We start from the raw sequence: 24,061 nt of genomic DNA on the forward strand, positions 1-24,061 counted from the left end.
ACATCAAGGAACGTTAGTTGGTTATCTTAGTGAGGTTCTAGCAGACAAACATGTCAGCACAAGCGATGCTGAAAGCTGCCTAGCCCGCGTGGTCGTCCCACTTCACCCTTGTTGATTTGACTGCCTCGCGAATTAGATTACTGGGCATTCCACTGACAACCCATTTTACCGGTTCTGCCGTCTACACCCCTGAGCGGGAGTTGGAAAACCCGACGGGCATCCACTCTAGGGTACCTGGGTGCTCTGTCATCTTTGGATTGATGAATGAATCTTGAACAGGAGGATATGAGTGCCGAACTTGTGAGTTCGCTCCCGAGACTCGAAATACTAGCCATCGTCAAGGACCTTTCCGGGATGTTCCGTTCACAATGCTCCTTAGGTTCTGATCAATAAATTTTAGCTGTTCCTATCCTCAACTGGAGCACGAGGTATTCTCCCCAAGGGCGACACGCCAATCCTAGCATCCCATCACTCCTTCTTCGCGTCCTCTCCCTCACCAGCCAGCGCCTGCACAACAGCCTGCAACGCAGCCCGATCCGCACCCCGAATCTTATCAACCCGCCCATCCTCAGTGAAGATAACCGACTGACGCGGCGTCACCCCCTTGGCAGCCACACCAGTAGGCTTCCCCTTCTGAAAGAACATGAACGTCGGCATGGCAGACACGCCGTAGCGGCCGGCGACGTTGTTGACGTTATCGACGTTGACCTTGGCGAAAGCAAGCTTCCCCTCCGCGGCGTGCTTGTCGGCCAGGCCGGAGAAGACGGGCGCGATGGCGCGGCAGGGCGGGCACCAGTCTGCGTAAAAGTCGACGACGACGTTAGTGGTTGAGGCGAGGAGGGCGTCTAGCTCGCCGGCGCTGGCGACTTTGTAGACTTTGCCTGATGTCTCGGGGATGGGTGAGCGGTCTGCGAAGAGTGTCTAAAGGGGTTGTGATTGGTTAGCAGCGTTGAAGTCATGTCCGAAGATGAGCGTCACCAACGACCTCTCACGCAGAGGAGAGACAGGCGCCATTCCGGGAGTCAGGGACTGGATGTGGGGTACGTACTCTTGCGATCATGAAAACGGCAAAAGCCAGGAACATCCACGAGAGCGTATCCATCTTGTCACTCGATGCAAAGGACTTTTATGGATGAGAGCAACTGTTGCTTGAGCTTTTGCATAGATGTCGAACGATGTTGGGAAGCTCAAGGAGAAGACTCAATTGATTCGACCTTGAGCTGTGGGAGTCGCCCGGGCTTTACCCGGCGGGGCTTTGTCAGCTGTGACCCTCGGAGTGCGTCCAACGTCAGGCAGTACCGTATTGGCGGCTTGCTAGGTACCCTAGAACTGCCAGGTGCCCTGGAGCAGAAAAAACTAAAACTATTTAAAGCATGGTCAAAATCCACGATGGACTGCACAACCTCAACTCCAAGAAAAGTATTGGCTCTGAGCTGGTGCAGCCAACATTACAAGACCTCTAGCTGGCTTTTTCTTCTTTTTCAGTCACTCTCAATTCTCGCTCAAAAAGGGAGCTTGATAACAGAAAAATCGCTGCAATTTTCAAAACAGACGTCGTCTATGAGCCCTTGGTCTGTTGCTCTCAAGCACGGAATCCTCGCGTGCCAATGCGCGCCCTCCAAGTATCACTGGCTTCGCAGCCCATCCTTGCACCCGCTTGACCATGGCCGTGAATATGTACAATAGTCGCACCTCCTTGAAATTCCGGCACAAACCCTCGGCGCATAGACTCTCTCGCGACCGAAGGTAGATGTAGTCATGCCATCTAGCATCCACCGCAGAAGCAGCGGTCGTCACTAAATTCCACAATGTTAGCACCGAGGCTTTTCTCCAAGTTTCCACAAGGGCGAGGGAGAGTTTGCTCCTTCTTCGTAACGTACCCAAAAGCAGAGAGTCCGCAGAACGGCTTGGTGCATGGTCCTCCGCTGCAGAAGCTAGTGCAGTCGCCGTCACTTCCGCACGTAGGCGCGACGTTGGCTTGAGGCGCTGCGAGGGCGAGGGCGAGGGCGGAGAGTGAGAGGAGGGAGATGATGTAGAACTGCATTGTGTCGAACGGTGGTAAAGTTTGGTGTGAGTTGAGTAGAGATACTAAGTTGGAAGCGATGGGCGTTTGTGGATGGTTGTAAGTGGGCTGAGTGAGTGTAGAGCTTGAGTCGATGATTTGAAAGACACCCAGGCTAAAGAATGAGGAGGTATAGTTGCTCCTTTATATCTTCTTTACAGACCCGTATGGATTTATACACGCTGTTATACGCGCCAATACAGCGCATACATCGCGGACTTTACACAGCTTACCCGGGCAGAAAACAGCCACCACGAGTAAGTCTAATTGCTTAAAGACGGTGTTCATATGATGAATACAATTAACGTGGTTCGTCTTTAGTCTTGGCAATCCAATGCTCAGCCTCTGAAGTTGGAAAAACTACTCAATCTGTAGAAACTCTGTCTCGACTCGCCCTGGTGGGAAAGGTGTACCCCTGCTGGTTATACCGTTATGCATCTGTAAATCGGCGCACGGGGCCGGAAGACTCCGCATCTCGATGTCCGTACAAGTCCGGCGGCCATTTTTAAGGTTTCTGAGACTAGACATTGGCCTTGAAGGAATTTTGATTAGGTGGGAGGCCGACGGGAAACTTCACCTGCTTGGGCCGATCTGGATAAATGGCACCGCAGATCACTCGGTAATATAGTCCTTAATCCGACGTTGATCCCTTTGCATCTTGTGATTTCTGATGATGGACCGGAGCCTCCGGTAAGGATAGAGGATGGGCTCGGGACACGCCGTGAAGTTATGAGATGTATGTGTACAGAGGTTCGCAAAACCGGTGTCCCCTTCGCAAGTATAGTTTGTCTGTTGAGCACAGACCTTCCATGGATTAGGTACATGGCAGAAAGCAGGGGTATCTTGAGAGAGACCACGCTACAGCTGTTCATGGGAGCCCGAAATGGCTTATTGACCAAATCGCTGATAGCTGGCTTTCATATTAGATAGCCAACATGACGCGAGCCAAAATAAGCTGACTGTGTGCATTTACAGCCAACAGCGTCAGCGACATTCGGCTTCCTCCCACTTATGCACCGCGTTAGAGACATATTACTTTATCAGAGCCGTCATTCCATTCGTAAGGCAAGCATTTTGATAAGCAGCTTATGGCACTGGTGATACTTCTACCGCATACCTCGTTTGGAGCAGCGATCTGCTTCGGTGCATCCTCGATGGCGCTATTCCGCGTCGAGCGCACCTACGTCGAGCGCGAATCTTACTTCGGGCTCCTCGAAGACCTATGTTGGCGGAGAGCGATGCGTGAACACTTGCCTTTTAAGTGTTGAGCGAGCCCTCCGTCTATTAATCGACCCATATCTCAGTGCTTTTTGTTATTGATTCTAGCCAAGAAAGATGCCCGACGTCTCGTTAGAGACCATAAGAGTATCATGTTCCTGGAGATCTCTAGCAGGGTTACGAGGCGAGATGGCGCACGATATTCGTACTCTAGCTTGACGATCGAAAGCTAGAAAACGTCTCGGTATTGTTCGCCTTGAGTATAGGGATCGTTCGACATATTCTGTTCTTGCGTGGGAGTCGATCGGTAGTCGGTGGTCCGGACGGCCTACTGGCTTGTACCGTTTTTTCGATGCTATGCTCGCGAAGTCAAGCGATGCTGTATACGGTTGACTTATCGTTTATCGAATGATGACACCAAACCAGAAGCGTCTTGATGGTTCATCTGCAATCATTAGCAAGGAGCTTTCCCCCGACGAGCAGTTGTTCGCGTTCCTTACCTTCGCCTCCGGAAGAAGCCGGGCGGCCAGCGGGAAGGACGCCGGAGTGCCGAGTCGACGCGGCCACTCGTTCACAAAGAGTATGCCCATGTATCGACGCCGCGAACGAGCGGGTTTGACAATGCTTCGTGTTCTGCGGTCGCAATGGCGCCAATACCCATGCATTGAGCAGCGAAATCGTGTGGTGTAGATATTAAGGTTTCCATGGTGAGTACAGCCGAGCTTTAGCCGAAATGACCTAAATCCACGTGTCCCTTGCGGCCTTCCTTCATCACACCCATTCCATCGTTAACGGTGGCTCAGTTCACCTATTTCTATCATCAACGATGACGCCGATTCTCGCGCAATTGCAGCACGACTTGATCCGTGATATGCTAATAAGCGGCAGCTTTACTAAGCTGAAATCGTAATGGCCGCGAGATATAGTACCCGTGCCGTGCGACGCATCTGTCAAAGGCTAAACTGCTTCGCCGGCCGGCCTAGAGATATCACCCTTTCCATATTCAGTGCGTTATGCGATCGGCTGATAGAGAAACCGGATATATACCTACAAGAGATGGTAGTATTTCTTTTCGACGAGTTTGATACCATGGTGACAACGTCTACCATTAGTAGAACTCTAAGGAGGGCTGGCTGGACGAAGAAAACGGCGCAATGTATCGCTCGGGAACGGAATGCAGACTTGCGTGACTATTACCTATATAAGCTGTCGGCTTTTCGGTCGTACCATCTAGTCTACGTTAACGAGTCGGGTTGTAACAGGCGTTACGGTTTTCGACGTACGGGTTGGTCTCCTCTAGGGTCGATACCCACGCAGACTGCGAAGTTCTATCGTGGCCAGCGGTACCAGGTGCTTCCGGCATATACCTAAGATGGCGTTCTATATTCGCAGCTATTTCAGGGCTATACCGATAGCGAGGTATTCGAGCACTTTATCGAGGCGTTGCTTCCGTACTACGGGCGATTCCCTGAGCCTAAGTCAGTGCTCGTAATGGACAACGCCTCGATTCATTACACTACGAAGATCCAACAGATGTGCAACGATACTAGTATAGTATTACTATACTTGCCGCCATACTTACCCAACTCGAATCCCATTAAGGAGTTCTTTGCAGAGCTTAAAGGCTTTATTAAGCAGTAGTAGTAGTAGTAGTAGTAGTAGTAGTAGTAGTAGTAGTAGTAGTAGTAGTAGTAGTAGTAGTAGTAGTAGTATTTAACATCATCAGGGACAGGATGTCAAGTTGGGATGTTGACGCAGGGTGGAAGCTCTCAGAGGCCAACTGCAGTTAGGGGTAGAATGATGAATTACTGAAGTCTGCTCCTCCCTCGACGTGTACTCCCTGCGCTGTATATATATCTGAGCTGTTCCTTTGTTGCTTGGACTCCTTACTACCTCTTACTAGCCCCTATCCGGGAGGGCTCTGACACAGGAGCCTAGCTATCTAACTAACTAAGCCCGATCAACCAGAGCGCCCTTTGGGCATATAATGTACCGTGCCGCTATCTAAACAGCATACGACAAGTCAGACAATCTATAATATACACTTTTCTTCTCGTACCTAGAGCAGTAGAGATTATTAACTAATCCCTAAGGTCCGTTCAGTTCCAAAAAGCACGCCAGCAGGGGTTTCCTAACTCGGCAGAAGCAAATAGGCCTTAAATAGCCCTACATCGTCCACAGACGACGGGCTATAACGAAAAAGCCGGCCCTCGTAAGCATAATTACCCACGAGTACATTTTTTTATTTTCCAGTATTATCTCAAGTAGATCGGGAAAAATAAAAGAGGGAGAGGGAGGATAGAGGTAGGGCTATAGCCCAAAAGGTATCGGTAAGTATATAATAAAGTATAAAGCATAGTATCTCAGGCTCGCTATCCCTTCACAAGGAGTGCATTTCGAAGTACCGCATCAAGCGCTCGAACTTCTCAAAAGCGCCCGGATCTCTAATCAGGGCGTACCAGTAAGCTTCGGCCTAGCCCTTCGGGGGCGGTAAGGGGCCCGGATCCTTTTTAGTCCCGGCAATCGGCCATAACGCCGCCGTACGGCGGTTCTTTACGTAGTTGTTACGGCCAGCTAGTCGTAGGGGTAGTTTGCAGAAGTTGAGGCTGCGGAACTGGTAACAGTATTCGTAGTCGGGGATAGCTTCAGGGAAGCTATGTCTGTCAATCGTAAGGGTAGGTAAGGCTTCGGTGATCAATCGTAGTCTTGTCAAGGTGATAGCTGAAAGCGGATGTTAATCCTGATACGAAGTTAATTGCTGAAGAAGCTATGGAAAGTCTGTCCTAGAGCCCAGCTCGAGTCCATCCTTATATACAAGTCCGATCCTAACTGAACAGTGCTGAACAGTCGCCTTTGTCTGGATATGTTGGATATGCCGAATATCCAACATATCCTTGACTCGGTTGGATATGTCGCATATCCAACATATCCTTATCCCTTATCATATCTCTTATCATCACGTGACTTGTACCATAGTTCTTCCGTTCCTGGGGTTTCCCCAATGTTCCGTCCCGTCCTGCATATATGATGCGCCGTAGCCGCCAGGCGTCAGCGGGGCACGCCCTGGTCTCATGTTGGGTCGTAACACCGGGCCACGGCGGCGATAGCCTTATTAATAACGGTAAAGAGACCCTTCTAGCTAGTGTTCATAAAGGGATTACGGAGGGCAGTGCCTATTCTAGATAGCTTCGATAATATAGCCGGCCTAATATGGCCCGAAAACCATACTTCGGTACCATATAGAGCTAACGGTAATATATAGGCCGTAACGGCAAGACGGGCTTAGCGGGGAGGGAGGCCCTTGAGGACAGCACTAAGGCCACGGAAGAAATCGGCGACCCGCTCCGCTACAGTAACTCGATAACCAACGTAGATACAGAAAGATAGCGTACGGTCGAACTAGACGCCTAGCCAGGATACGGCCTTAGTAGGTACCACGGGCATAATAGTGAGCCCCGTGGCATAGACAGCAGGCCATTCAGTTAGCCTATTCTTACGATATTTTCGTATAAAGTGTACTACTTCACACTTAGCAGGGTCAAAAGTGACTTTATTCTCGGCGCCCTATTCGAGCATAAAACTAACTTTACTACCTAATATCCGAGCATTCTCTTCTAACGTTAGGGAGATCGCGAATAGCCCTATATTATCTATATACCTAAAGTAGCACCTAAGATTATCCAGGAGCGTATCTGCTAGGTATAATATATAAAGGACTAGGGAGTGTTGGAACAGCAAAGGCTGATAAGGAGTAATAGGCAGGTACCATGGGCTGGCTGGCACCTGCCCTGGGCGAAGTGGGACAACTGGCCTAGTCATCACGGCCGGATAAAGGTGGGGCAACCACCCAGGCCGTCACTACCTACTTCGACCGACTCCTGCCTACAATGTAAGATAGAAAAAGAAGAAGAATAAGCAATAAGATCACTAATAGACGAGTGATAATTGCTACCACTATTTGTCGTATACGACCCCGTGGAACCAATAGATATGTATCCCCTTAGGGCCGGGTCGGCCCGGGCCAGGGGAAAGGTAAGAGGTAAAGCTCTAGATAATAGACCACATATACGGCTTTAATGCCTCGTTATAGGAGGAAATAAGGTTATCCAGGACATTAGTAAGGAGGCGGTATACTACGTCGTACTTAGATTAGGCCGTATTAGCGCGTTAAAGCGCCGCGGCGGCGGTAGAGGGTACTTCGCTTCCCTGTGATGTACGAGGACGGGATAGGAGCGGCGCCAATAGGCGCGGCGGTAGTGTGCGCGTGCGCGATAGGGTCGAAAGGGGGTCCGGCAGCGAGCTGTCGGCATGCTGAGAGCTTGCGAGGCCTCCCTGAGGCCTTGCGGGCGATAATTCGTAACTTGGGTGCAGGAAGTGGTGTTAGTGGGTGGGTGTATGCCCGGGCAAGACACTAACAGTGGGTGTCTCACGCGGGTGATGCGTGTGGGAAGTGGCTTTATTAAGCATCACTAGGCAGATTATAAGAACTGTCCTAATTTCGCATAGTTCCTTAAATAGTACGTGCGATCAGTAGGTGCTAGGAGGGCAAGCGCGGAAGGCCATTTTCGGCATGCCGGTTTAGAGATAGAGAAGCATCAATAGGAAATAGATTGAGTTAAAGGCCGTGCCCAGCAGAAGATCAGGGTAGTTTCGCACGCATAGTCTATTACTATCTATTACTATTCTAGTTCCCGACCCAGGGCCCACTCGCAAATGTCCCTAATGAAACGTATTGCGGCGCCCTTCTTGACACCATTATCAATGAAAAATTGAGCGTCTTGGTCCTCGTCCACTTGTTCGAGGTCAAGACAATGTTCGACCATAACCTCGTACGCCTTCCGATACCCTACCTTGAACGAATTATCCAGCACTTGTGCGCACTGCCACTGGTAATAACTCCTCGGTGCAGAATCTCTTGGCCCAGAGATCTTCAATCGTGTCGGCGTATGGGGGGATACAGATGCAGGCGCCGGCCCGGGTCCGTGTCCAGATAGCGAAACCCCTGCAGAAGCATCCAATCCGGGCATGACATTGGTAATGTTAATAGGTGGATATTTCGCTTGACTCTGGGACCGTCCCTGACGGTCCAAACGCTGCTGGTCCTCCGCATATAGCAGTTTACGGATGCTGCTTGGCTCTTAAGTCTTCTACCATCCTCAACGTAGGCAACCAAACTGGTCAGATAACGAGTCATCAGCTTATGATACTTCCTCCCGTCATCATCAACCCAACAATACGGTCCAAGATTATAGGGCGGACCGGGACATCTCATAAGGCTATATACTCGTTCCTAAGACGCCGCTTATCCCGTCCTGTTGCGCTCGCCTTCGAGCTCTATATCGCGCTTGGCAAGCATCCGTTACGTTGCTGAGTGCTTCGTTCCCCGTCGTCCGGCACTGCCGGCCGCTGGTCCAGTCTCCACGTAATTGAAGGAAACACTGATCTTTAGCTTTTTGCCAGCACGAAACAAGTGGCTCCACGTGCGCAGCTGCGTCTCGACGACCTCCCATTCTATATCTAGATCATCGAATCGCTTGATTGGGTCTTCTTCGGAGCGGTCTCGCACAGATACTATCAAGGTGGTATCATCGGGCTTGAAGGTTTTGTTGGCTGCCAGCTTCTTGGTCATAAGGTTGCTAAGCCTGCTCTGCAACGTTATTTCCCAGAAATCACCCGGGGCAAGGACAAGATTCGGCTCGCTGTCTTTGGACACTGTTCTAATATTCGCTGTCAATTTCCACTTAAGAGAGTAATGAATATAGGTTGGCGGCTGCTCATCGTAACTGCGGACTCTGTCCTAGTTAACCAGTCGAAGTAGTGGGAGTCTGCCATCAGAAGGTTGCTGCGATGCCGCCCTAGACGATACTGCAGGCGCTGAGCTGCTTCCATGGATAGACTCGTTGTCGGACCAGGTATCCCCGTCAAAGCTGGATGGAGAGTCACTGAAAGCCATCGTCACAAGTCGTTCGGATAGACGGTGGCGATGTCTTGAGGGAACGTCTGAGGTGTGGGAGACGGCAGATGAAAGTTAGCGCGTTAGGCAATAGCAGACGACACGTGGCTTGACTACCTCGCCCCTTGACTAAGACTGGCGACACGTGATCGTCTTCCGCTCCACTAGCATCATAGTAGCACGACTAACATGCTTATTTCCGTCCTACCCCGCAGCTTCTGCTCCTCCACTGCATGATTCATCTCGAGATCATCCGAAGCTTAATTAATTAGAAGCCCCAGTATCAACCCCATTACGGGCCGGCCCGCGCTGCCAGACCATGGAGCTACCGTCTGAAGCCCGGCAGCCGTTGAGAATTCTGTCGCTAGGTAGGATCCCAACCCCCTACATCATGTTTCCCGCTGATTATCTAGATGGCGGCGGCGTCCGAGGCGTTTCCAGCCTTCTCATCTTGGAGCACTTGATGGAAGAGATCCGCAAAACAGAGGGTCTTGACCGTGTGCCCCGACCATGTGATTGCTTCGACTTCATCGGAGGAACTAGCACTGGAGGGTTTGACGATCAGCTCTATTCAAAATTCTCCGCTAACTGAGGCTAGAATCATTGCTATCATGCTTGGAAGGCTGGGAATGACTGTCAACGAGTGCATCCTACAGTATCGCGAAGTCGCTCAAAAGGCATTTACTCCGAAACGAACGTCGCTCTTGCCAGCCTCGTCGAAGGGCGCATTCTCTGCTACAGCACTCGAGGAAGCAATCAAGAGCACATGCAAGAAGTCTTGTACAGCGGCAGAGTGTGTAGATCGGCGCCAAACAGGTAATGCGACGAACGGTACTTGTTCCCATGATATGGAGTTTCGCGACGATAAATGCACCAAAACGTATGTGAATTGCTACATCGAATTGAATTTTGGTAAATGAGTTACTTATTTTCTGTTTTATAGTGTCGTCTTAGCCATCACGAAGGACAACGTAGATGCTCCACCGACCCTCTTTACCACGTACGATGAATCGACGGGCTTCGACGGTTGCCTGATTTGGCAAGTGGCTCGCGCAACATCCGCAGCTACTACTTTCTTCAAACCGATCCGCGTAGGCCGAGATGGCGTAGAGTTCATAGACGCGGGGTTTGGCTACAACAATCCTTGTGAGATACTCATCGACGAGGCTCGGCGACAGTTCCCTTCGCGCCCTCAGATACAGGTTCTCAGCATTGGCACCGGGCTTGGAGACGTCGTCAGTATCGGCAACACAAGAATGGGCATCATCAGGGCCCTGAAGAATATGGCGACCAGCTCCAAAAAGGTGGCTATGAGACTGGAGGATCAATATGGCGATAGTGGCCAATACTTCAGATTCAATGTCGCACAGGGTCTTCAAGACGTGACTTTATCAGACTGGGAAAAGTCAAGCACAATATCGGCCCATACCAGGAATTACCTTCTAGAAACCAGGAGGCAAATACAACAATTTATTCGCCATATGACGATTTGTTATTCCAATAACGATGAGACACCGGCGATCGCAGAAATCCCGGGAGATCCTGTGGAAAGGCAAAGAGGTGGGCTGTAAAATTCCGCTTCAATTCAGTACAATCTGATCTTAAATTAGGAGGCATTGTTCATCTCATATCGCTCCCCCAAAACAGGAACTTCATCGAACGTCCAGAAGCGTTTGAAATCAAGAGGTTTCTGTTCGATGCAATGATCCAAGAAGTGGCGTTGGTGGGACTGGGTGGGGTGGGCAAAACGCAAATATCCCTGCACATCGCCTACTGGGCAAAGGAGAATTTGCCAGACTACTCAGTGTTCTGGGTCCCGGCCTACAGCCAAGCAAGCTTCGAGCAATCATATGCAACAATCGCCAAAGAATTCAACATTCCTCTGGGCGCAGAAGATGGAGACGTAAAGACCTCTGTCCAAAAATGGCTTAGCTCTGAGAACATTGGACCGTGGCTTATCGTTGTGGATAACGCTGATGATGCAAGCATACTGTTCGACAGTCCAAAGCATCAAGAAGGGTTGCTGAAGTATTTACCACGGAAGAGAACCGGCTTGACCCTCTTCACTACGCGCTCTCGGGAAGTGGCGTTGTCTATGGCAAATCAAGCTTGGCTAGAGCTTCATTCTATGAGTGAAGAAGAGGCCACAAATCTTCTCAGAAAAGCGCTCCACCGCAAAGATCTTCTCTCGGATCAGGGGTTAGTAAATAAGCTTTTGCAATCTCTTACTTATCTTCCTTTAGCAGTAACACAGGCCGCTGCATACTTGAATAGAAACAGCCATGTATCTGTCAAGAAGTACCTCGAACTATTACAAGGAACTGAGCAACACCTTGTCAGCATCATGAGTCTGGAGTTCCGTGACAGTACCAGGTATGCTAGCCTGGAGAACGCCATAGCAAGAACCTGGATGGTGTCTTTCGATCAGATTCAGAGCACTGATGCTGCTGCGGGTCGTTTGCTATGTTTCATCTCGCGGATTGAGCCAAAACTCATACCACAATCAATCCTCCCGTGCCCAGATGCCAATATTGATATCAACCACGCCATTGGAACGCTCTGCTCTTATGCATTTCTCGCACATGGAACTGATGCCGAAATGTTCGACATGCATAGCCTGGTGCATCTGGCAACTCGAGTTTGGGTTCGACAGAAGTCTCTCGAAACACAGTCCAAAAAGGAAGCTATACAGCATATTGATGAAGTCTTTCCATTCAATGACCACGAAAATCGGGTTATCTGGAGGCAGTATCTGCCGCACGCTATCAAAGTTTTAAATGAAAGCGGAGAAACTGATGGCGACGCCAAATCCAGTCTGTCTGTCCTGGTCGGGAGGTGCTTAGGAACAGATGGGCGAGTAAAGGAAGCTGTCGCCTATTTTGAGCAGTCTTTCCAGCAAAGGATAGATCTGCCGATTCAAGATAGTGCTCGACTTGCATCGCAACACGAACTCGCATGTGCATATCAAGCCGACGGGCGAGTCAAAGATGCCATCAAGCTACTCGAGCACGTGGTCGAGGTTGAAAAGACGACGCTTGACAAAGGACATCCTGATCGACTTACGTCACAACACGAACTCGCACGTGCATATCAAGCCGACTGGCGAGTTAAAGATGCTATCAAGCTACTCGAGCACGTGGTCGAGGTTCGCAAGACGACGCTTAATGAAGAACATCGTTATCGACTTGCGTCACAACACGAACTCGCATGTACATATCAAGCCGACGGGCGAGTCAAAGATGCCATCAAGCTACTCGAGCACGTGGTCGAGGTTGAAAAGACGACGCTTGACAAAGGACATCCTGATCGACTTACGTCACAACACGAACTCGCACGTGCATATCAAGCCGACTGGCGAGTTAAAGATGCTATCAAGCTACTCGAGCACGTGGTCGAGGTTCGCAAGACGACGCTTAATGAAGAACATCGTTATCGACTTGCGTCACAACACGAACTCGCATGTACATATCAAGCCGACGGGCGAGTCAAAGATGCCATCAAGCTACTCGAGCACGTGGTCGAGGTTGAAAAGACGACGCTTGACAAAGGACATCCTGATCGACTTACGTCACAACACGAACTCGCACGTGCATATCAAGCCGACGGGCGAGTTAAAGATGCTATCAAGCTACTCGAGCACGTGGTCGAGGTTCGCAAGACGACGCTTGACAAAGGACATCCTGACCGACTTACGTCACAACACGCACTCGCAATGGCATATCAAGCCGACGGGCGAGTCAAAGATGCCATCAAGCTACTCGAGCACGTGGTCGAGGTTCGCAAGACGACGCTTGACAAAGGACATCCTGATCGACTTACGTCACAACACGCACTCGCAATAGTATATCAAGCCGACGGGCGAGTTAAAGATGCCATCACGCTACTCGAGCACCTGGTCGAAGTTGAAAAGACGATTCTTAATGAAGAACATCGTTATCGACTTGCGTCACAATACGAGCTCGCATGTGCATATCAAGCCGACTGGCGAGTTAAAGATGCTATCAAGCTACTCGAGCACGTGGTCGAGGTTGAAAAGACGACGCTTGACAAAGGACATCCTGACCGACTTACGTCACAACACGCACTGGCAATGGCATATCAAGCTGACGGGCGAGTCAAATATGCCATCAAGCTACTCGAGCACGTGGTCGAGGTTCAAGAGACGACGCTTGACAAAGGACATCCTGATCGACTTGCGTCACAACACGCACTCGCAGGTGCATATAAAGCAAACATGACAGAAAGTGAGAAATGAGTTGAGCGGCTTGAAGTATAGTATATATGTGGTTAAGTACAAACATCGTAGGTCTCGTGGATCGAATCGACGATCTGAATAAAGATAGGGAGCGGTTGAGTTGAATTTGTGCGCCTGCAGCCACTTTTTTCGTTTTACAAAAGGCTTTTACAGTACAATAGATTGAAACCTTCTGAAATCTTATAAACCCTAGAGCAGCGGCTGAGCCTGTCGGCTAACAATAATTTACTCGTTCAGCAATGCGCTCACTCTATGTTAATTGTTGCGTTGTAGACCTAGGAGTGGAGTGCGTGATCGCCACGCTTCACCAAGCACCTTTGCAGGCCCATTCAAGCACCCCTATGCAGCTATTGGCTTAATCAGCAAAAAAAGCCATCGAGAAGCACCTGGAGCAAATTGGTTTGAGAAGCAAGGCATGCGTCGCCAAGAGTGATTGTGCGATCCACAAGCTGCTGACTGCGTTGATGGATCGGCGACTCGGATACAACGATATCTCTATAACGCTGGGCGTGAGTGGGAGGAAGCTGCTTGTGTCCAACGCTGTTGGCTGTAAAATCATCAGCTATTTCTGGCCCGCGGATGGTTGATCATCTATTATGACGACCAGCTGCCAGCGATCTGATCAATAAGCTGTTTCGGGCTCCCATGAACAGATGTGGCTTGGTATCCGTCAAGGTACCCTGGTCTCGGGTCTTGTACATAAGCTCTGTCCTAGTAATGAAAGGTCTGTGCTCAATAGACAGTCCATACTTGCGAAACGGACACCGGTTTTGCGATCCTCTGTATCGCTATTCGGCAAGGAACATAAGAAGGTCGAAGTGACATTTCCTTCCGGATCATGCTGCTCTAGAGGACACAAAGACAGTGACCCAGGCAAAATTGGAGCACATGTATCAGTTTATTGTCTACGTCCAGTTGCTGCACAAGAGACTGCGTCGAGTGGAAGCAATATTGTGGAGAGACATAGCCCCGGACGGGGGGTTCGGGGGCCGGAAGTTTGTGTAAGCTCCGATCCCCGGAACCTTCATCTCCGGACGTAAATTGCCAGCCTGCAAGAGTGACGCTTGTTAAGTCTGAATGCTGGACTTGGTCGTAAATTGTAACATGGGTACTGTGTCATCTTTACTGTCCAGAATACGCCTTTTCTCCGAGCTGCTGGATTCGGATCCCTACCCTCGACGCCTCAAAGGAAAATTCTCATACCTTTGGCGGCTTTTAGATCCCGTAATCGACTGCCCGTCCCTCTTCTTGATGAGAGAGGATATCGAAGTCTACCTGACCACCAATGGACTAGTGGCGGCTGTGGCAAGTATCGATGGACATCTGGTAAGCACCCTTTGCCCTGTGTCTCCACGACATGTAAATGAACGCCGGGTGGTTATCGGCGGGGGAAAGAAGTGTGAGGCAGTGGAGTTCAAAGCAACAAACCCCGGATGAGCGCCGTGGTAGTCGGCAGCTCTACCACGTCGGCCGTTCGCCCATCCGGAGCCCGGCGATGTAGCCCCCATCTTGTCGGCGGAATGGCGAGACTCATGGATATCTAGGGTGCTACTTCTACGCGTGCTATGGGGACAAACCCACTACGGCGGAGGACCGAATGAGACCCCATATCACCGATGCCGTGATGCGTTCCTAACGAATCGATGACGGGTGAGAAGTGACATGGGGTAGCAAGATAAAGTTGGGCCAACATGTCTAGGTACGTCTGTCACGTAATACCCAGGTTCATGGATCGGGAAACGTCTGCTGCACCAGGCTGAAGGTTTCGGGCCTGTATGGATGCTGGGTAGCTATCTCTTCAGCGGGTTGGATATATCAGCGGGTTTGGATACCGGATGGATTCTGGACTCCTGGAGAAGTCTACCTAGCGTATGAACCTGTACTCCGTACGTAGTAGATGCCACATTGCTGGGCGAGACACCACCGGTGACCGTTGCAAGTCCCATGGTTTCCACAGCCGTTGGCCTGGGGATGTGTTGGAATAGGCCTACATTAGGCAGCAGGAGGTTGCTGCCGCGGTCCGTTCCAGCCACGGTGGTCCGTGTGGCTCAGCCACACGAGGGTGGTATACCCCAGACTTCCTGCCGCCGCTGGCACCTGGTTAGACTTCCACTCAAGAACAACAAGAACAAGCAATATCACCACTACAGTCGGTGATCGTTGCTACCCACGATACTCGAGTATTTTCCTTTTCCACCTGTGAATCCAACAGGATGGAATGGACCGTGGAGTTGCGAACGATGGGACGTGTGGGGATGTAACCTTTGGATAGTGTGGGGTAAGGGGAAGTAACGGTCGGCTTCCCTGAAGATTTGGGTAGATATCTGAGGTTACCTTGCGTTGAGATATCAGATAGAGGTCTCTGAGATTGAAGAGTGTCCGAATTTGTTCTCATGCGCCGACCCAATCACGACGCAAATTTGAAGATTAAGCAGGAAACAGATCAGGCAAAGAGAGGATCTGGCTCGGGGAATACAAATCGACTCCATTGCTTACTTGCCTTGCGTCCTTCGAATGGCCCAACCCGGACCTCAAAAGACGAGTCTTGTTTGTCGTTCTATCAGACGCTGACACTCTACGCAAATACTGTTATGCAACCCCGGGGGCTGTCTGAAGTAGAATCAGAGTTGCAAGTAAGGTAGGGCGGGAAACGTGTGCGATGCAAGCATCCTTATCCGTGTAACGAACCCACGAGGAGATAGGCTGGACTCGAGTCTATCAGTCCCCGTCTTGTCGCCGATGCAACTGGCCGGTTCCCATGCCGTGGGCACGGTCAGTCAGCTCCGTAACACTTCGTGGGCGGAGGCACACGGGTTATCCCCGAAAGACTTGGAGGACGAGAGTCTGGGGAATAGCGTTGAATGACTGCGAGTTAGGTAGGTATCTGTATCCTTAGATGGTGCATAGTTGGGCCTCTGCAGACAACGATTGTTGCTTGTCACGAAGCCACAAGCTTCTGTTCTGGCAGCTGCATGCTCGTGGTACCCTCTTTTTTCTCTGTTCTTTCTTTTTTTGAGTTTCAATCTCAGGGAAACGTTACATGCACCTCTCCATCCCGCACGGACCTTAGAAGCCAGTGGGCGGGGACGAGGACTAGCGCGCTGGTTGGCTGACACTTGTCTATCTTGGCTCTGGGCGCCACTTTAAAATCTCTCCGCACGGGGTGGTGGTGTGGTGGCCGTCCCTCTCGCTCCATCAACATCTTCCTCCCATCTCCAATATCTCCAATATCTCCAAGTCAACACATCAATCCCGGCTACGGATACCACCTCCATCATCCTCAACAGTACCACCCTCCACTCCCTCCAGTCTCCGCCCCCCCTTGTCATCTTTCTCGCACCCGCCACGCCTCACCCTGGCACGTCGGGACCGCGACCTTGACCAAAGCTCCACCCACGATCATCGCCCAGTGCAACTGCAACCTGCAGCCCGATAAACCGTCCCATAAAGAAGCTGCACACGTCCCCCCGGACCCTACTTCTAGTCTCTGCTCGCCGTCTCACTCTTTCTGTCCAGTCTTTCCAGACCAAACTCATCGAACTGAGCCTTGCGCCTGCGCTACTTTGGGCCACCATCACCCATCGTCTGGCACGATTGAGTTTCCAGTCTGCGACACTCTGAAGAGAAGCACCAAGCGGCAGCCACGCACCACCGGCCCCAATTCCTCCCGTCCCGCCAAGGCGCAACGCCGCTCTGTTGACCTTCACGTCTCTCCTCTGAACCTCCTCCTCGTCAACTCCACATCACCGCCAAGATGTCTTCCGTCGACGAGAAGCATACTCCTGAGCCCGCGGCTGCGGCCGCTACCGAACCCGCTACCGCCGCCCCGACAACAACCGCTGTTGACGGCCCCGTTCCCCGCCCTGCCGGCTTCATGTATCGTCGCTTCCGCATCGGTGGCAAGGAGCTCTGGTACGCTTCACCCCGTATCCAGCTCTTCATGGTCTCCTTTGTTTGCTTCCTCTGCCCCGGAATGTTTAATGCTCTCGGTGGTCTCGGTGGCGGTGGTCAGGTTTCCACAAAGGCTTCCAACGATGCCAACACGGCCTTGTACTCCACCTTTGCCGTTGCCGCCTTCTTCGCCGGTACCTTTGCCAACCGTCTCGGTCTTCGTCTGACTCTCAGCTTGGGCGGCTTGGGTTACTGCATCTACGCCGCGTCCTTCCTGTCCTACTCCCACAACCAGAATGAAGGCTTCGTCATTTTCGCTGGTGCCTTCCTCGGCGTGTGCGCCGGTCTCTTGTGGACTGGCCAGGGTGCCATCATGATGTCCTACCCCTCCGAGAAGGAGAAGGGACGCTACATCTCTTGGTTCTGGATGATCTTCAACCTCGGCGCCGTCATCGGTGCTCTCATTCCCCTCGGCCAAAACATCAACACCACATCGAGAAGCACTGTTACTGACGGCACCTACGCTGCCTTCATTGTTCTCATGTTGCTCGGTGCCGTCCTTGCTCTCTTCATGTGCGATGTGCCCAAGATCATTCGTGAGGACGGCTCCAAGGTCATCGTCATGAAGAACCCTTCGTGGCAGTCCGAGTTCAAGGGCTTGTGGGAGACCCTCGCCCAAGACCCGTGGATCATCCTTTTGTTCCCCATGTTCTTCACATCCAACGTCTTCTACACCTACCAGACCAATGACATGAACGCTCCTCACTTCAACACTCGCACTCGTTCGCTGAACAACCTGTTGTACTGGTCTTCCCAGATTATCGGTGCTCTCATCTTTGGCTACGCCCTTGACTTCCCCAAGGTCCGCCGTAGCGTACGCGCAAAGGCCTCCTACATTACGCTTTTCGTCCTGACCATGGCCATCTGGGGAGGTGGGTACGCTTGGCAGAAGAAGCAGGCTCCTCGCGGCGAGATTGAGGGCAACTTGGACTACCCCACCATTGACTGGACCGACGGCGGCGAGGCTTACATTGGCCCCATGTTCCTGTACATGTTTTACGGATTCTTCGATGCCTGCTGGCAGACGAGCATCTACTGGTACATGGGAGCTCTCTCCAACTCTTCCCGCAAGGCTGCCAACCTGGCAGGTTTCTACAAGGGTAAGCTGCACATTCCTCGACTCTAGTGGCGCATTTATACTGACAAAACTATAGGTATTCAATCCGCTGGCGCTGCCGTCTTCTGGCGTCTCGATGGTGTTCAAACCGAGTACAACACTATCTTCAGCGCCACGTGGGGTTGCCTTGCCGGCGCTCTCGTTATTGGTGCACCCATTATCTTCCTGAAGATCAAGGACACTGTCACCGTTGAGGAGGATCTCAAGTTCTCGGACGAGACCATTGCGGACGTTGCCGCACCTGGAACGGTCGATACCAAGCTGGAAAAGGAGGTCGCGTAAGCAGTTATGCTCAATCAAGACTGAGAGTGATGCCTGCATGATATCCATAGGAGTTGTTGGGGGTTTTTACGTTGACGAGGGATGACGATACCATAATGTGCCATGCACATTGGATGTTGTAATGTTGGATTAGGTCCGTTTATATGTAATGACAAGGCTTTATCAAGCTACATCAAGTCTCGAGGGAAACGTGGTGATGATCTGCTGCAAGCTTTATTGATCCATCTCTTTGGTCTTTCATGGTGCATCTCTCATCTCATACATAACCCCGATGTCTATCCTCTACATCCTCGCCGCCATACCCTCCACCACCAGGCGTATTGACCTGGATATACTCGCCCTCCTTTAGGTTGATAATCGCCTTCCCGCCAAGATTAATCTTCTCCATGCCTCCCTCCTCGTTGAACAAGAATGCATAATTCTCCCCCTTTTGCCCTGGCCCGCCGCCAGTCATACCCCAAGGCCGATACACCCTCCGATCCGAAAGGATACTAAACTTGAGCGGGATACGCGCCTGAATTTCACGCGTGATACCGTCGCCTCCACGATATTTTCCGACACCACCACTTCCTTTGCGGATACCGTAGGACTTGACGAGTACAGCAGTGCGCTTCTCAATGACCTCCGCGTCTGTCTGGCGCGTATTCGTAGAATGGACGTGCGTCGAATGCTCACCCTCATACCCATCTCCCGCACCCACCCCGCCGCCGATACTCTCCCCGTAGTTCCACCCCTTGATGACCGCTCCGGTCTCCGGGTCCCGGCCGCCCATGCCCCAGCCGAAACTATTCGCGCACCCCTGGCTTGCGCCGTGTGTCCCGAACGCGCGGAGGATGACGTCGATGACGCGCTGGGAGGCGAGGGTGCTTCCGCATATCGCAACCCCGGCACCGGGATTCAGGACGGAGCCGACGGGTGGGAGGATGATGTTGACGGGGTTTAGACAGCCTTGGTTTAGGGGTATGTCGAGGCCTACTAGGCTTCGGATGGTGTAAATTATCGCTGAGTGGGTGATGGAGATGGGGCAGTTGTAGTTTCCCCAGATTTGCGGGCCGGAAACGGAGAAGTCGTAGGTTGCTGTGCCGGTGAGGGGGTCGATTGTGATGTTCACGTGGAGGGGGGTGCCGTCATCTAGGTGGTCTGTTGCGGATAGCCCCGAGGGGTGGGAGCGGGCTAGAGATTTGAAGTAGCTACGGACTGCGGCTTCTGCGTTGTCTTGGATCGCGGACATGTACTTGTGTACCACTGCCACGCCCTTCTTCCCGACCCCTTGCTCGGCGCAGAGTTTCCGCAAGAGGAGGATGCCGCGCTGGTTTGCCGAGGTTTGGGCTTTTAGGTCCGAGATGTTATCTGCGAGACGGCGGGAGGTGGAGCAGCCCGGCAAGGAACCTGCTTTCTCAAAGGCGGCGATGACTTGGGATTCGAGGAAGTGGCCGCGGTAGACGATTTTGAGGGTTGGTACGTTGAGGCCTTCTTCCCAGAGTTGGCGGGACTCGGGCATCATTGAGGTGATGCCTTTGCCGCCTATGTCTGTGTGATGGCCGCGGGAGGCGACGTAGAAGGCGATTTCTTGGGTGTTTGTGTTGTCGCGGTCTGTCTTGTCGCCATCATCCGGATCGGAGGGGGATCCGGACCCGGTGTCAACAAAGACGGGCGTAACGACGGTCAGATCCGGGAGATGCGTCCCGCCCCACTGCGGATGATTCGTCAAGAGCACGTCGCCGGGCTGGAGGCGTCCTTTCCAGTGGCGGTGTTGTTCCTGGATGGCGAATTGCATGGAGCCGAGGTGGATTGGGATATGGGGCGCGTTGGCGACGAGTTTGCCCTCGGGGGAGAAGATTGCGCAGGAAAAGTCGAGGCGTTCTTTGATGGAGGTGGAGATTGCGGTGCGTTGGAGGGTCGTGCCCATCTGTTCTGCTATGGCCATGAAGCGGTGGGCGAAGACGGAGAGGAGGATTGGGTCTGTGGTTTCTGGTGCGTCGGGCTGTGGGGTTCGGTTTTGTGTTATAGAGGTGGGGAGCGGTGATGGTGATGAAGTCGTGGCTGGTGCTTGCTTCTCGAGGAGGACGTGGGAGGAGAGGATGTAGGCGCTAAATGTCGGGGACACGAAGATTGTCTGCGTCTGGTCGATGAGTAGAGCAGGGCCCTCGATCACGACGCCCTTGGAGACTTCGCCCAGACGATACACGTCCGTCTCGCACCACCCGCCGTCGATATATACCCTCTGCTTCACGCTCGGCTCCGGGGCGATAGCAACATCTCCGCTACCGCGGCTCCTCCTGTCCGCGAGCTCCTTGACCGCAGACGTCTCCCGCATTCCGAACGCGCTCCCCGCCGCACTACCCGTCCCACGAACCTTGATCGACTCAATGACGATGTCTCTATCCATGGAGAAGGCAAACTCGCGAAGGTGCGTAGCCTTGAAGCTGGCGGCGTAATCACCGTCCTCGGGGCGGGAGATTGTAAGATTCGTATCGGTGCCATAGTACCGCAGGACAAGACTCTCATCAAAGACCAGCGAAGCCTCATCCGCGCCCTGGGAGACTAGTTCTCGTGTCACTTTCCCCCTCAGTGCGGCGAGGCGGTCCGCGATGTGGGATGTCACTGCCCCTTGCGCAGCATCCTCGCTGTGGCTGAATTTGGCGCCGTACGGCTCGAGGGTCTCGCTTTGTAGCTCTGCTTGCGCGATGCCGTACGCCGAAAGCAAGGAGGAGAACTTGTGGATCAGGATGCGGCGGATGCCGAGTTTTTCAGCGATTTCGCAGGCGTGCTGGCCGCCCGCGCCGCCAAAGGAGACAAGGTTGTGGTTTTCGGGGGCGAAGCCGCGGGCTTCGGTTGCGTTGCGGATGGGGCGGGCCATTGTTTCGTTTGCGACGTCTAGGAAGCCTAAGGCTACGTCGTGCGGTTGGAGGGCCTGGTTCGTCTGTTGGTTGAACTCTTGCGTAATTTGTCTGAATTTCTTTTTGACGATGGCGGTATCTAGCGGTTCAGAGGCAGACGGTCCAAAGATGGAAGGAAACGAAGACGGAACAAGACGTCCGAGGAAGAGGTTCGCGTCTGTTACGGTCAAGGGGCCGTTCTTTCGGTAACATGCTGGTCCCGGGTGCGCACCCGCGCTCTCGGGTCCTACAGCTAAGAGACCGTTCCGCGCAAAGAGGATTGATCCGCCGCCTGCTGCTACGGTGGCGATGTTGAGCATGGGCGTGGTGATTGTGCGGCCCGCGATGGAGGTCTCGGTGAGGTAGTCATACTTCCCGTCGTACCGCGAGACATCCGTGCTGGTACCGCCCATGTCGAGGCCGATGACGGGCGTGCCGTCCTGACGGTCATAACAGGACCGCGCGATGCCGACTACGCCGCCTGCGGGACCACTCAGGAGCGCCTCGTTGCCGCGGAAGCGGGAGGCCGCTTTGAGGCCGCCGTCGGAGCACATGAAGTCTACGCGGCGGGGCGGCGCATCGGGGAGAAAGCCTGCGTGGAAGGAGGCGACGTAGCGCTGGATGACGGGGTAGAGGTAGGCTTCTGAGCATGTTGAGGTGCTGCGGTTGAGGAATTTGATGGTCGGGGAGGTTGCGGAGGAGGTTGTCACGTAAGAGAAGGCGAATTCGGGGGAGCGGGCGAGGGAGGCGACGAGGTCTTCGTGGGCGGGGTGTAGGTAGGCGTGCATGAAGGAGATTGCGAGGGAGGTGTAGCCTGCGTCTTTGAGGGCGCGGAGCTGAGATCGGATGAGGTCTGGGTTTGGGCGGCGGAGGATGCGGATTAGATCGCCGTTGGGTGTGCGGACGAGGTCTCCTTCTTGGGGAGTAGATGATGAGGTTAGTGGTGATGTTGAAGCGGCCTTGAGAGCAGCCTCCTTGTCCAGGGGCGTTGGGTTGAGGTCATAATCTGCTGGCACGATGCGCTCGTCGATCTCGACGACGGTCGAGTGCAAAGCCGTGGGTTTGCGGATATTGAGGTCAAACAGTTTGGGACGGGACTGATCGCCAATTACGCAGACGTCCTTGAAGCCCTTTGTGGTGAGGAAGGCGAAGCGCTCGCCCTTGTGTTCTAGGAGAGCGTTCGTCGCGACTGTGGTGCCGATGCGGCACGATGCTGAGAAAGTATTAGATACAGGATCCCAGTGGAGGAGTGACATGGAAAACTACCGATGCGCGAGCCACCGAGTTTCTGTCCGATGGGGATGGGCTTCCCCCCTACAGCTTCGAGAATGCGCCTGATGGCTTCGGTCGGGGCGTCGGGGTAGTTTGCTGGGTCTTCGGAGAGAAGCTTGAAGATGAGGGGTTCACGGCCGTCGATTTCGGCGATGACGTCGCAGAATGTGCCGCCGCGATCAATTGAGACTCTGATGTCGGCCGCCATGATGAGAGAATGAGGTATGGCAGCCCTCTTGGTGATGATGTTTAATTGAGCCTTGGTGTTGTAGCGTGTGAGTCAGGAGGAGCCGAAGGCGTTTCAGTGAAAGCTCATGAGTGAGGTTGAGCTGATGAGGTTCCACTTCTGTCCCGACCTTTGACAGCGTGAATTATGTGTGCAATGGAAAAGTCCTCATGAGTGTATAAAAGACAATCTCATAGGACGTCTACTTCGTCCAGCCTCTGCGGTAATTGATGCCGAGTGCCTGGTGGAAGGGTCCGCCGATTCCGCCCCTCCTCAAGGACACCACAAAACAAACAAGCGCCTGCTGGTCGGACGCTGTCCGTCTTTTGCGGATCCAGCGTCGGGTCGTCCCCGACAAAGACTCTAGGTCGCCGGTGGAAGCTTATCGCCCTTCGAGTATGACCGGCTATATGGGTTCGGTGTCTTTTCCACATGTTTTGAGGCTCAATCGGAGGTAACGGTGGATGATGGCGCAATTGATCCTACGGACGATGCGCCCCGAGTCGTCCCCGGATGTTTCCCCCGGGGTGACGGGTAGATCACCAACCCCTCCCACATGAGTACCACGGTTTCCGGCTTCCGGGGCCGGTGCGCAACGCCTGTCATCCGGATCTTGGCGGTCATGTTTGCAACGAGCAGAATGCTTGAGCTGAGTTCTTGAGGCCGCGTGGTGAGTTTCCTGCAGTTCGGACGGAAGAACGTGGGAGACTGAGTCGAAGGCCCAAAGACACGCCGATCACTCAAGGAACTTGGCACTCTTGGGCAGACAACCAACCCTGTTAGGCACTCAATCCTACACCAACTTTCATCATTGTTTGGTTCTCCCTTGGAAGATTCTTCTAAAGA

General features: G+C 52.7%; 8 protein-coding genes across 8 annotated transcripts; 4 read left to right on the forward strand and 4 right to left on the reverse strand.

Moving 5' to 3' along the window:
* Positions 1–21: 21 nt before the first annotated feature.
* BDP81DRAFT_439601 (thioredoxin) lies at positions 22–1,415 on the reverse strand. The gene is made up of 2 exons (XM_060591421.1): positions 1,049–1,415; positions 22–921 (listed from the first exon to the last, which is right to left on the reverse strand). Exons 1-2 carry the CDS (start codon positions 1,100–1,102, stop codon positions 469–471), a joined length of 507 nt encoding a protein of 168 aa, XP_060439450.1. The 5' UTR covers positions 1,103–1,415; the 3' UTR covers positions 22–468.
* Positions 725–1,726, forward strand: BDP81DRAFT_122366 (uncharacterized protein). The gene has a single exon (XM_060581620.1). It carries the CDS (start codon positions 1,114–1,116, stop codon positions 1,684–1,686), a length of 573 nt encoding a protein of 190 aa, XP_060439451.1. The 5' UTR covers positions 725–1,113; the 3' UTR covers positions 1,687–1,726.
* Positions 1,415–2,044, reverse strand: BDP81DRAFT_410695 (uncharacterized protein; the record flags this gene model as incomplete). Its single annotated transcript, XM_060589134.1, has 2 exons — positions 1,415–1,796; positions 1,881–2,044. The coding sequence occupies 2 exons, from the start codon at positions 2,042–2,044 to the stop codon at positions 1,766–1,768; spliced, it is 195 nt and encodes a 64-aa protein (XP_060439452.1). The 3' UTR covers positions 1,415–1,765.
* A 6,024-nt stretch (positions 2,045–8,068) lies between these two features.
* On the reverse strand, positions 8,069–9,007 carry BDP81DRAFT_439607 (uncharacterized protein). Its single transcript, XM_060591422.1, has one exon. It carries the CDS (start codon positions 8,550–8,552, stop codon positions 8,211–8,213), a length of 342 nt encoding a protein of 113 aa, XP_060439453.1. The 5' UTR covers positions 8,553–9,007; the 3' UTR covers positions 8,069–8,210.
* A 617-nt stretch (positions 9,008–9,624) lies between these two features.
* On the forward strand, positions 9,625–10,804 carry BDP81DRAFT_332043 (acyl transferase/acyl hydrolase/lysophospholipase; the record flags this gene model as incomplete). Its single annotated transcript, XM_060585558.1, has 3 exons — positions 9,625–9,785; positions 9,832–10,086; positions 10,177–10,804. 3 exons carry the CDS (start codon positions 9,625–9,627, stop codon positions 10,802–10,804), a joined length of 1,044 nt encoding a protein of 347 aa, XP_060439454.1.
* A 50-nt stretch (positions 10,805–10,854) lies between these two features.
* BDP81DRAFT_331962 (uncharacterized protein) lies at positions 10,855–13,488 on the forward strand (the record flags this gene model as incomplete). Its single annotated transcript, XM_060585549.1, has 1 exon — positions 10,855–13,488. A coding segment is annotated over one exon (2,634 nt), but the record flags the coding sequence as incomplete, so codon positions are not given.
* Positions 13,489–17,428: 3,940 nt separating this feature from the next.
* On the forward strand, positions 17,429–18,838 carry BDP81DRAFT_332089 (major facilitator superfamily transporter; the record flags this gene model as incomplete). Its single annotated transcript, XM_060585565.1, has 2 exons — positions 17,429–18,539; positions 18,594–18,838. 2 exons carry the CDS (start codon positions 17,429–17,431, stop codon positions 18,836–18,838), a joined length of 1,356 nt encoding a protein of 451 aa, XP_060439456.1.
* Positions 18,839–19,094: 256 nt separating this feature from the next.
* BDP81DRAFT_503878 (Hydantoinase B/oxoprolinase-domain-containing protein) lies at positions 19,095–23,346 on the reverse strand (the record flags this gene model as incomplete). Its single annotated transcript, XM_060595606.1, has 2 exons — positions 22,984–23,346; positions 19,095–22,930 (listed from the first exon to the last, which is right to left on the reverse strand). The coding sequence occupies exons 1-2, from the start codon at positions 23,195–23,197 to the stop codon at positions 19,095–19,097; spliced, it is 4,050 nt and encodes a 1,349-aa protein (XP_060439457.1). The 5' UTR covers positions 23,198–23,346.
* Between the last annotated feature and the right edge of the window lie 715 nt (positions 23,347–24,061).

The sequence above is a fragment of the Colletotrichum phormii genome, assembly GCF_030913505.1.
Source record: "Colletotrichum phormii strain CBS 102054 chromosome Unknown BDP81scaffold_29, whole genome shotgun sequence".
Taxonomy (NCBI): Eukaryota; Fungi; Ascomycota; class Sordariomycetes; order Glomerellales; family Glomerellaceae; genus Colletotrichum; species Colletotrichum phormii.